Source organism: Fukomys damarensis, unplaced genomic scaffold (assembly GCF_012274545.1).
Source record: "Fukomys damarensis isolate Sample0158 unplaced genomic scaffold, DMR_v1.0_HiC HiC_scaffold_16, whole genome shotgun sequence".
Classification (NCBI taxonomy): domain Eukaryota; kingdom Metazoa; phylum Chordata; class Mammalia; order Rodentia; family Bathyergidae; genus Fukomys; species Fukomys damarensis.
This window is the reverse complement of record NW_022900928.1, coordinates 103,755,429-103,767,391: the sequence shown is the minus strand read 5'-3', so window position 1 is coordinate 103,767,391 and position 11,963 is coordinate 103,755,429. Positions and strand designations below refer to the sequence as shown.

The 11,963-nt window shown below is 35.7% G+C and overlaps 1 protein-coding gene across 3 annotated transcripts in view; it reads right to left on the bottom strand.

Annotated features, from left to right (window-relative positions):
• Nbeal1 (neurobeachin like 1) overlaps positions 1–11,963 on the bottom strand; it is a 195,561-nt gene that overhangs the window by 18,118 nt on the left and 165,480 nt on the right. For all 3 annotated transcript variants that reach the window (XM_010616111.3, XM_033764549.1, XM_033764550.1), the window contains 4 exons: positions 9,268–9,385; positions 8,042–8,139; positions 4,049–4,165; positions 1,470–1,559 (listed from right to left, as the gene is read on the bottom strand). In XM_010616111.3, coding sequence (XP_010614413.1) covers positions 1,470–1,559; positions 4,049–4,165; positions 8,042–8,139; positions 9,268–9,385 — 423 coding nt within the window. The remainder of the gene's footprint in view (positions 1–1,469; positions 1,560–4,048; positions 4,166–8,041; positions 8,140–9,267; positions 9,386–11,963) is intronic.

Below are 11,963 nucleotides of genomic sequence, written 5' to 3'. Positions count from 1 at the left end.
TTTTTTGATACAGGGGATCGAACTTGGGTCCTTGCACTTATGAGGCAGGCAGCAGAACCACACTGAGCTAAATCCCCGGCCCTACAGGAAGAAAACTTTTAAAATACTGTATATTTTTCTTCAGTAAAATTACATTTCTATGTAATATTTCAAGGTTTATGAGCATCTATTAGTTGAGAGTCAGAAAATTCAAGATCAAGTCTCTTCTTTTCCTTTTGTGGAGGTACCTGGAAATGAACACAGGACCTGTGTGCCAGGCATAAGTGGTGCAACCAAGTCATCCCTGGCACTCTCTCTTTCCTTTTCTTTCTTTTTTTTTTTGGAGGCGGGGAGGTACTGGGGATCAAACCTGGGGTCTTGTGTTTGCGAGACAAGACAGAGAAACCACTGAGCTAAATCCCCAAGCCTTTCTCTTTCTTTTCTTTTTGCTCTGCTGGTCAGACTGGCTCAAGCAATTCTGCTTCACACTTCCAAAAAACCAGGACTACAGGCACCCGTCCCTGTGCCTAGCCTCAAGGACAACTCTGACCATAAAAATATGACATTTAATACATATCAGTCAGAACATAAATTAAATACAGAATCTATGATGAACTGTTAAGTTCTTGCTAAAATAAGGGTCACAGTGAGTATTTTCTTTTGAAATGAAAAGCTTCTTACCCTCTTGACTATAAATGCAACAGCTACTATCTCCTATCCCACGCCCATTCAGGTAACTCTAAAAATACAAGTGTTAAAACTGAAAATCACAAGAATTCTACTAATGAAAAGCTATTATTTTTGTGTATTTTTCTAAGCAAACACAATATACATAATTATATAAACAGGTCTAACTCTGGAATTTTACTGTTCACAGTACTATATTCCATTTATGTAATTTCTATGTGAGATGAAGACCAACTTGGGTCTGGTCCACATGCTAAGATCCTAGATACCTCATTTGCTAGCTCTGTGACTCTGGCCAGGTTACTGCTCTTAGTTTTAATTTCTTATCTGTATGGAGGAAATAACGATCCCTATATCATAGGATTTCTAGGTAGATTAAATACTAAAATTCATTCTTCCAGATAAACTTTAGAATTAAAGTAATTATATAAAAACTATATAAATAGGAAAATATATATTTTTGTACTTTATCAAGTTCGATAAAAATTTTCTATATTATTTCAAAAATAGTTTTTTATTTGTTTTGGTAGTACTGGCAAACTGGGTATTAAACAGGGCCTTTGCAATGAGTTCCATCTCCTGTCTTTTTTTAAAATTTTGAGACAGGGTCTCATTAAGTTGCCCATACTGGGCTCAAACTTGTGGTCCTCCTGCCTCAACCTCCAGGAGTGCTAGGGTTACAGGTATGTGTCACCATGCCCAGCTAAAAATAATGTTGGGAAAAATCTTATTTTCTCACTTTTTGTTGAACTACAATGGATACAGACATGATGGCAGTGTGAAAAAGATGTGAATCAACTTACCAGTAACTCAGGACTGCCTTGAGACATAAAAGAACGAGACTGATTTTGGGGGACAATGGCCTTTAATAGTGGAATACCATCACTAATTCCCTATAAAATAAAAGATGTTTAGTGGCTCTGCTCTTGTTTATTAAGTACAAATATGAAAACTTTTATTTCTTTCAGGAAGGATGAAATCTATACCATAGCATTTTACTATATTGATGAATATAATTACTTAATTTAAAATGTAAGAAAGGAATTATGCACTATGTATGGCATCTAATTCCCATCACCTTCTATTGCACTACTTAGAGAAAAAACAGAGATGTGTATTTCAAGGAGCAGCAATCACTTAAAACAGCTAAAAATTTATGATCTTTCCTTTTATCTTGCTAAGATAACATGAATATAAAGTAGAAAACATAAGTCATATAAGAATACCTTTCTCACTGGGCATGGTGGCACACGCCTGTAATTCCAGCATCTGGGAGGCTGAGGCAGTTAGATTGCTGCAAGGCCAGCTCCCTGAGTGCTGGTATTATAGGCGTGGGCCACCATGCTCCACTAACTGAGGTATGTTCTGAAAGCCATAATATTACTATCAGAAAATAAATTAGCTCTCAGAAAAACATCTATTGTCTTACTACAGTGTGATAAAGAATAATCATTTGAACTCAGTTCCTTGATGTGATAATTCATAAGAGATACCTAACATTTATTAGGTAAATAACACCACTAGGTATGTATCCTATACCAAGTATTGGTATATAAAAGGAACTAAATAATGAATTACAAAATTCATTACAACTCATAAATTATAAAGTTACTGCTTTTCTCTTTGCACTGAGTCAGTCAAGAAAACGACTTGCATCTAAGACTAAATGAGAAAGCTATCTGAAAACACATTCATTAAGCTCTTGCTTTCTCCACTCCCACCACTTTCCTCACCATTTTAACACCTAGAAGTGATGGTTTTCAGAGTGCCTGTCTTTCAAACAAATGTACAGAGAAACACCTCTCCTGGTGATGATAAAGGCTACTGCAATAAGTCATTGGCACCCAAGGATAGCTACTGTGCCCTTTATCCTGCTCCAGATGCTGCTCTTAGGGAAAGCTACCATGTGGCATGGTGAATACGGAAGAGACAACTATGTCACAGCCCCTGCAGATGGAGCTCACTATGTAATATCATATAAACAAAATGATTAGACAGCATGAAAATAACTGTCATCATTATATAGTTTTGCATGTTCATCAGATTAGGAGTCAAACAGGGTTTTATGGGTTTATGTGTAGCAAAGACTTAATATAGCAGACCTCAGACTGTGACACTTACAAAGCCCTGCTCACATCTGGGATTTGAATGGCAAACAGTTCTGTACACTGATAAAGCTTTTCTCCATCAATGATAAGGGTGGCTCACTACACCAACATTGAGTGTACAAACAATACAGTCTGTGATGAACACGTGCTCTTTTTCTGGAGTCTGGAATTTTGGTATGTGCCCAGTAAAGGGTACATATGTGATTGGCTGCCAATACAACCTTTGGCCACTGTCTCTAAAGAGCTTCTCTGGAAGATGAAAATGTGTCTTCACATTTTATTACTGGAACAATTAAGCATGCTTTGTAAGAGGATGAAAGAAGACTTTTGGGTGCTTGTGCCTGGCTTTCTCCTGGCCTGCTCCCCACATGCCTTTCTTTTCTTTTCTTTTTTTTTTTTTTTTTTTTTTTTTTTTTTTTTTTTTTTTTTTTGGTTTTTTGAGACAAGGTCTCACTATGTAGTTGAGACTGACCTGGAACTCACTACGTAGCCCAGGTTGGTCTCTAACTCATAGCGATACTCCTGCTTCAGCCTCCCGAGGGCTGGGATTATAGGTGTGCACCACCAAACCCCGCTATTTCCTTTGAATTTTTGAGACAGAGTCTCACTATTCAGTTTAGGCTAAGGCCTGAACTATGTAGCCCACGTCGGCCTCCAACTCAGGATCCTGCCTCAGCCTTCTGAGTGCTGGGATTATAGGTGTGCAGCACCATGCCTGGCTGAAAGTGCTCTTACTACAGCATTAACTACTGTTTTACTTGACTATTCCTGCTGAAACTATCAATTAACACCCTGACTTATTGGGCCATATTGTTTTTTCCTTTTTTTTTTTAATTGCAAGTACTGGGGATTGAACCTAGAGCCTCAGACATGTAGCTTTGCAAGTGATTTACCAATGATTTACATCCACTGCACTTGGTCTACATTTTATAAATAAGCAGACATCATAATTAAGAGCTATTAAAGCATCAGTTCTCTCTATATATATCATTTCAATTGTCACAGAAAGTATTTTAGATCAAACTGTTTAGACTTCTTTGTCAGGAAAATGGGAAGTAGAAGGAAGCAAGCAAGGAAAAACAATTTTCACACTACTACTCAGCAACAAAAGCCTTCAATAAATTTTTTTTTTAAATTCAGGAACATATTATTGTGGTATAATGTACTATTTTAGATTAAGTAATATAATATTTCCCTTCTATTAAAGAATATGAACTTTAATATGTATAGAATTCACAGAGAAAACCCTTTGATATTTCAAAAATGGATATTACCTCTATAAAAAATGACTTGAGTTCAGGGAGGTGTTGAAACAGGTTTAGGGTTGAAATATCTGTTTTTATCTGCTTCTGCATCACTTCCTCTGCTTTTAACCTGGGAGGGTGTGGTTCCTTTGAAATAACAGAAAGGAAAAATTCCATAATTATATTAAAATACCTCTTGCCAGGGTGTGGTGGCACACGCCTGTAATCGCAGCACTCAGGAGGCTGAGGCAGGAGGATTATTGTGAGTTGGAGGCCAGCCTGGGATATATAGTGAGCTCAAGGCAAGCCTGTACTACAAAACAAGACCCCGTCTCAAAAATAAAATAAAGGGCCAGGGATTTAGCTCAGTGGTTCGGTGCCTGCCTTGCAAGCGCAAGGACCGGAGTTCAATTCCCAGTACCAATAAATAAATACATACATACATACAAACAAGACAAACAAACAAACAAATAAACAAATGAACACCACCTCCTGCCATGTCCCTTCCCACACTCTGGGCTCTGACTACAGGAGACTGTACCCACAACTCCAGGCCTCAGCTCAGTAGGTGCTCCCCCTACCACAGTTTCCACACTCATTTCTATGAAACTGCAAGTCTACAACTTGAGGCTCTTCTTACTCATATCTCTTGCAAATTTCTAAATGACAATTAATTATTCATTTATTATTTTATTTGGAAAATTACTCTAGTTTTTTATTCAGTAGTCATTTCTTTCTTTTTTTTTTTTTTTGGTACTGGGGATTGAACTCAGGACCTTGCACTTGTGAGGCAGGCATGGTGCCAATGAGCTACATCCCTACCCAAATATTCATTTCTTTCTATATTGGCTTTTCATGGTTTTTCTTCTCCACCTAGGCCATGGATATCCTAAAGCTAGATAAAAGTCTTACTCATTTTTGGATTTTCAAACACCTGGTACAATATCTTAAACATGGTAGATGCTTAAGAAATGTTTGGTGAAATCAAATGAATTATTTAAAATTTGTAATTTGAATGAATCTTTAATTTTTGATATAAGATTGAAATGTAAATATGTAAATACACACTGTAAGTCAGATATTGTTGCATACTTTTCAAGTAAGTTATTATTCTTCCTTAACTTTGATATTTGAGACACAGAATCACTCATATTAATAAGCAAATACACCAAAGGTAGTTAGAATGCAGAACAGAATCCTATCAAAATGTAAGGTTCTTTCATCTCTACCATAAAATGTTAGGTACAGAAAAAAGATATGACAGCTTTAAGTATGTAAATATTTATCTCTTAATAAGTATTATTCATTTTAATTTAGTTCACATTTTGAGGGACTGGGGATTGAACATGGGGTTTCGAAAATGCTAGGCAAGTGCCTTCTTGCTGAGCTAGATTCCCAGTCCTTTTTATTTTGAGATAGGATCTTGCTAAAATGCCAGGTTGCAATCCAAAAATGGGCATGTGAAAAGAACAGACACTTCTCAGATGAAGTACAAATGGCAAATAAATATAGGAAAAAATGTTCAACATCACTAGTCATTTGAGAGACGCAAATTAAAACAACTCTGAGATTCCATTTGACCCCAGAAAGAATGGTTGCTATAAGAAATCAACCAATAACAAATGCTGGTGGGGCTATGGGGAAAAAGGAACCCTTGTCTACTGTTGGTAGGAGTGTAGACTGGTGCAACCACTTTGGAAATCAGTGTGGAGATTCATCAAAAAACTAAAACATGACTCAGCCAAAAAGAATGAGAAACTAGAGACATTTATAGCCAAGTGGATGCACACTGAGGCCATACTCTGAAGTGAAATAAATAGGACACACATGTGTAAATACTGTATGGTTTCTCTAGTGTGAGAAACTAAAAGTGTAAATAAGGACTAAAAAGTATAATAGAAAATGTGAAATAGGAAGAAAAGGTGCAAAAGGGAAGGGGAAGTGGGAGGGGTAGTCTTTGTAAATAGGGAAGGGTGAAAGGGGTATGGGGAAAAGAAAAAGGGAATGGAATTCATATGAGAAAATGAAAAAACGGAAAAAAGTCTTTCTAGATAAGGAGCGGTGGAGGGGTTGGAGGGCGGGGCGATGGGGAAAAAATAAAAACCAAGATGGATTATTATATAAAGGTGTAAATTTTCAATGATGAATATAATTATATTGTATACCTTAAATGTACCAATAAAATTAATTTAAAAACAAAACAAAAATATAAAATATGAGGTTCCATTTGACCCAGCTATTTTCTTCTTGGTATCTTCCTGAAAGAATTAAATGCATCATATCACAGCAATATATGTGCACCATGTTTACAGCCAGCACAACAGTTTGTCATAGCTAAATCTTGGAAACAGCCCAAATGTCTGTCAACCAAGAAAGGGGTAAAGATGCTTAAAAAAAAAAACCCAAAAAACAATGAAGTACTACTCTGCTATAAAGAAAGATAAGCTTGAGATATTTCAAGCTAAATGGATGTACCTTTAGACCATACTCTTGAGTGAAATAAATCAGGCACACATATTTAAATACCACATTTTTTTTTCTGGTATGGAAAATCAAAAGTGGAAATAAAAACCAAAATGTATAATAGATATTTGGAAATGGGAGGAAAATATTCAAATAAGAAGGGAAACGACGGGGGGGGGGCGTAAAGGAAAAGGGACAGGAAAAAAATAGAAGGAAAAATGGAAACAAAGCTTTTATAAATGAGGAGAAGAGGGGTCAAAGGAGACAAAGAGGACTTAAAGGGGGGAATGGGAAAAAGAAGCAAGATATTATCATACAGAGGTACAAATTCCATATGATGAAAGTTATCATTAAGTATGATAATGTAAAAAAAGGAAAAAAATGGAAACAAAGTCTTTGTAAATAGGGAAGGGTGAAAGGGGCAAAGGGAGGGAAGGGGTATGGGGAAAAATAAGAACCAAAATATAAAAAGGTACAAGATCCCAATGATAAATGTACCTGTATTGTTTGCTTTAAATGTACCAATAAACTTAATGGGAAAAATTAATTTCTTGTAAAATTCAGCAGAGAAAAAAAAGTATATAATGTACCAATGTTTTGTTTCAAAAACAAAACCAAAAAACTGCCAGAGCTGGGCATAGTGGTGCATGCCTGTAATCCCAGCACTTGGGAGGCTGAGGCAGGAGGATCGCTTTGAGTTCAAGAACAGCCTGGGTTACATGGTGAGTTCCAGGATAGTCTGAACTACATAGTGAGACCCTCTCTCAAACAAACAAAAAACCCTGGCAGGGTGGCCTTGAATTTTGCCTTAGGCTCCCCCAGAGCTGAAGTTATATGCACACAGCACCATGTCTGGAATATTTAATAGTTTGATTTTATATTTTATAATTTGACTCTTAAGACTGGGCTTCAGCTCAGTATAGTAAATACCCATTTTGGGCTGATTTTAACAACTAGAATTTTTAGTCCTAATATAAAGACAGTTTTTTTTTTTTAAACTAAAGCTATATGAAGCTTGTGGATTAAACAATAAATTTCTAAATTAAAAAAATAAAGACAGTTTAATGGCAATATAAAGAAACAATATAAAGTGACTGGTTTTCTAATTAAGTATAAATCTTTCTGTGAAACTGGGGGCTGTAGCTCAGTGGTAGAGTACTTGTTAGCATGCATGAAGCCCTGGGTTTAATACCTAGAACTGGGGGGAGAAAAAAAGAAAAAGAAAAAGATAAGGGAACAATCAATTAGAGATTTTTTTTTTTTTTTAACTTTTGGAGACAGGGTCTCACCACATAGCTTGGGCTGGCTTCGAATTTACTATGTAATCAAGCCTGGCCTCAAACTTGCAGCAATTCTTCCACCTCAACCTCCCAGTGCTGGGATTACAGGTGTGCATCACCATGCCCAGCTAAAGCTATTTACTTTTAAATGTCAGTGAATTTTTTTTCCAAATTCTGGATAACAATTTTGAAATAAGGCTTTAAAATCTTATAAAATGGTAGTATTATTCCTTACCAATTCAATTGTAGATTTCAATTGTCAATAATTTATATAATTTACCTTTAGCAGTTGACAAGGTGTTTGCCCAAAATTATTAATCATCCCTTCTAAGGCTTTTCGTTCCTTTTCATCTGTTAAAGAATCCAGATCCACAGCTCCTAAAACCAGAAGGAACTAACTCACCATGAAGTAAAAACAAATCAGCAAGCCACATCACTAACAGATAAGCACTGATAACTTTATTTTTAACTAAATATTCTTCAGTTTGTTATAACACTATGAAGAGATAATTTTCCAAAAATCAGTAAATTATCCATTATTAAATGTGCATAAAATAAATGTCATCCATCATTTAAGTGATTAAGTTAACTGGTATTCTTTGAAAGCTTCTATTAGAAAAACATAAATTATACTCATACTACACTTAATTTTAGGTTTTCTTCATGATAGAATTAAATAAGAGTATTATATAAAAACACTGCTTTAAATTACAGCTTTAAAACTAAGTTTGGGGAAGGTAATATTCTTAATTTATTGATTATACTCAGTCACACTTAATATGGAATATGGATCACTACATGGCTAGTAATTGGCCAAACTGGGTAAGTCCAAGCTGCCAATAACCATGCAATACTACTTTACTAACAAACCTTTTACCCGAATGGATTGAAACTATTAGCTGTAATTAAGAATTAGAAAAAAGGTCTGGGATATAGTTCAGTGGCAGAGTGCCTGCTGTTCATGTACAAGGCCCTGGGTTCAATTCCAAGAACCACAAAAATGAACAAACTACTTTACCACCTTTTAAAGTCATCAGAAGCTTGATCCTTGGAGCTAAGTAATATCAATGAAGAATTTGTTATTCATGATTTTAGAGGTCTTCTTTCAAAGTTTGCTAACAATTTAATAGGAATATTTAATGTAGGACTGAATAAATAGGGTATGTATGACAGATTTAAAACTTCTATGACATCAATAATTGGCATTTATAATTAGGTTTGCATATATGTACTTTACTATTATTTAAAAAAAAACAGCAGTTTCTTAATCTTTCAAATAGAAATTTTTTGTTAGCTAAGTGTGATGGTGCACCCTGGTAACTCCAGCACTTAAGAGAATGAGGAAGGAAGATTGTGAGTTCAAGGACAACCTAGACAACTTAGAGAGATCATGCCTCAAAATAAAAAAGTATGAGGGATGTAGTTCATTGCAAAGGCACTAGGTTCAATCCCCAGTACCACCACCACCAAAACAAAAAAGCAATAGAAAAAGTTTATAGGTTTTACCTTCATAACTACAGTAATAGAAAACATTGAGTGCTTCCACTGCAGCTGGTCCCCTCTGTTTATAGCCAAAAATCAGATCTATCCATTCATGCAGATGAGCAGAAACATATTCAGACTCCTAGAAAATGAACAATTTTATTAATTAATACAAACATATCTTCCAACTACAATATAAATTCAAGTTTTTGGTTTTTTGGTTTTTGGTACCAGGGATCAAACTTGAGACCTTGCGCTTGTGAGACAGGTGGTGGCACCACTGAGCTAAATCCCCAGCTATTAAATTCTATTTTTTTAAAAAAATTTTTTATTTGAATTGAATTTATTGGTACATTCTAGGTATATAATACAGTTACATTCATTACTGGGATCTTGTACCTCTACATGACAAGTCTTGGTTCTCATTTTTCCCCCCTCTAATTTTTTTTTTTTAAAGAGAAAATTAAACATTTTCCACACAGATATGTCTGTATATATGATTCAGTCATTTTTTATTTAAAATTTAATTTTGAAAAATGTACTTTCACTTTACTGGCACATCTAAAACATTACATGATTGGCACTGTACATTAACTTCTAAGAGTCCTATGATTTTCTACCATAATCCAGCTGTTTGCAAAGTTTTCTTAAATTTTTAAATTTTTCTTAGTATATGTTTGTAGCACATAATAACATTCACTGTGGGAAGTTGGTGTATGTACATAATGCATCTTTTTACTTCTCCTTTCCCTCCTCTTCAAAGTCATACTACATATCCAGTATTCAGTACATATAATTATTCATGTCTACTATAATGTAGATTATCATATTTTTAAATTGTAATGTACCTCCTGAGTGAAGAAAGTAACACAAATAAGCTAATAACAGCCGAAATATCTGTAAGATTTACTAAGAACTGAGGGATGCATCTTTGTGGTACAATTTCTCTTTTTTTGGTACCGGGGATCGAACTCAGGTCCTTGCGCTTGTGAGGCAGGCAGTGGAACCACTGAGCTAAATCCCCAGCCCTACAATTCCCATTGAAACAGTTGTGTAGAACTTTGCAATTGAAGGAAAAAGGAAAAAAATTAAATTGAAGGAAACTATGAAACCACAGTGAAATGGAATAAAAAAAGGGGAAAAAAGCTGCAAATTACTCTCTGCCACTTTACCCAGCAGGAGGCAGACAGGGGGGCAGCAGAGGGGGCATTGCTCCACTGACTATAGCAATGATGGACTGACAAATTTGAGGAGGTTGCTGCTGGAGACAGAAACAAAGGGGCTCATGTTTTAGTCAGTGACAGAGACTTTCTGACAGGGTCTCACTATATAGTCCAGGGATAGCCTTGAAATCACTATATATCCCCAACTGGCCTTGAATTTGCAGAGATCATCCTGCCTCAGCCTTCTAAGTGCAGAGATTACAGGAAAGCATCACTATGGCTAGCTCCCAACTGGCTTCTTTTAAATGCCAACAATAATGTGTGGGAGAAGGAAAATGGTTAAAAAATAAACTATCTTTTCATTTCATGAAACATTTAAGTACATAGATCTTTTTTAAACCATAATTTTAATATGAGAGGGCTAAGTCTTGTTGGGGTTGAAAATAAAACTATTTGTCATTCCCAGAATTTGCAGAGAGAAAAGACATTCAAAATGGTAAGTGGCAATAATCAAATCAGAATGTCAACAAAAATATAGCCTCAGGCTAAAGCTTCCAGGGCTTTATCACAGGCAACTAAATTAGACAGAAATTAATAGGCCCAGGAGGAATTCAGTGCAGAATGTGAGAACACATCTTGGCTGGAGGTCCATCTGAGGAAGGCAAAACCTTGAGATTAAAGTCACAAAGGCCAAATTTACATACTTTTCTAAGGAACAAATGGAAGTTTGAGATTATACTGTAATTGGTACCACCCTTCTGGGATTTCCCATGGAAACAAACTATTACCTCACTAGGGGTGGACAATCTTCTCTCAGACTAAAAGACAAGACTAAGAGTATAGATTATCAAATTCTAACTTCCCAAACATGTAACTCATTTCTTTGAGAAAGTGCTACCCTCCTAATTAGTCTTATATCTCTCTCAATAAATCTTTCCCACTCTTCACCTGCACTATTCTTTGGAATTCATTCTTCAATTTCAAGGAACATGAACTCACACATCTGCCATTTAGCAGGTTGGGAGTTATATCTTTCCTATACCAGTTTGACTGTAAAACAATCTGTTGAGACCTCAGAAGGATTTGGGGTTACCCCTCTTTTCTCCACTCATCTAGAAAATGATGAGTAGGCATTTTCCCTTAGTAGCCTTCCATTTAATCCAAAGTAGAGGAGACCAATTTGTAAAGGAACATGAAATGGATTTTTTTTCTTTTTTAGTACCAGGGAATGAACTCCATGGAATGGCTTTTCTCCAAATAGAGCTGAGAAAATCAGTTTTAAAAAGGAATTATACTACTTCAGGTCCAAAGATACAAATATTGTTAGAAAAGAATAGAAACATTTGACTTCCAATTTACTATGGTTAGGTAAGAAGATGATACAAGTACTGTACTCATGTAAGAAAGCCTTTTTTTATGGAAAAGAATGATTCAGAGAAGGGGAGAATTAAGGGCAAAATTGAGAGCCACTGAAAACCATTCTCAGAACAGGGATTTAGCTCAGTGGTTCTGCCACCTGCCTTGCAAGTACAAAGAAAACCATTCTCAAAGGAACAG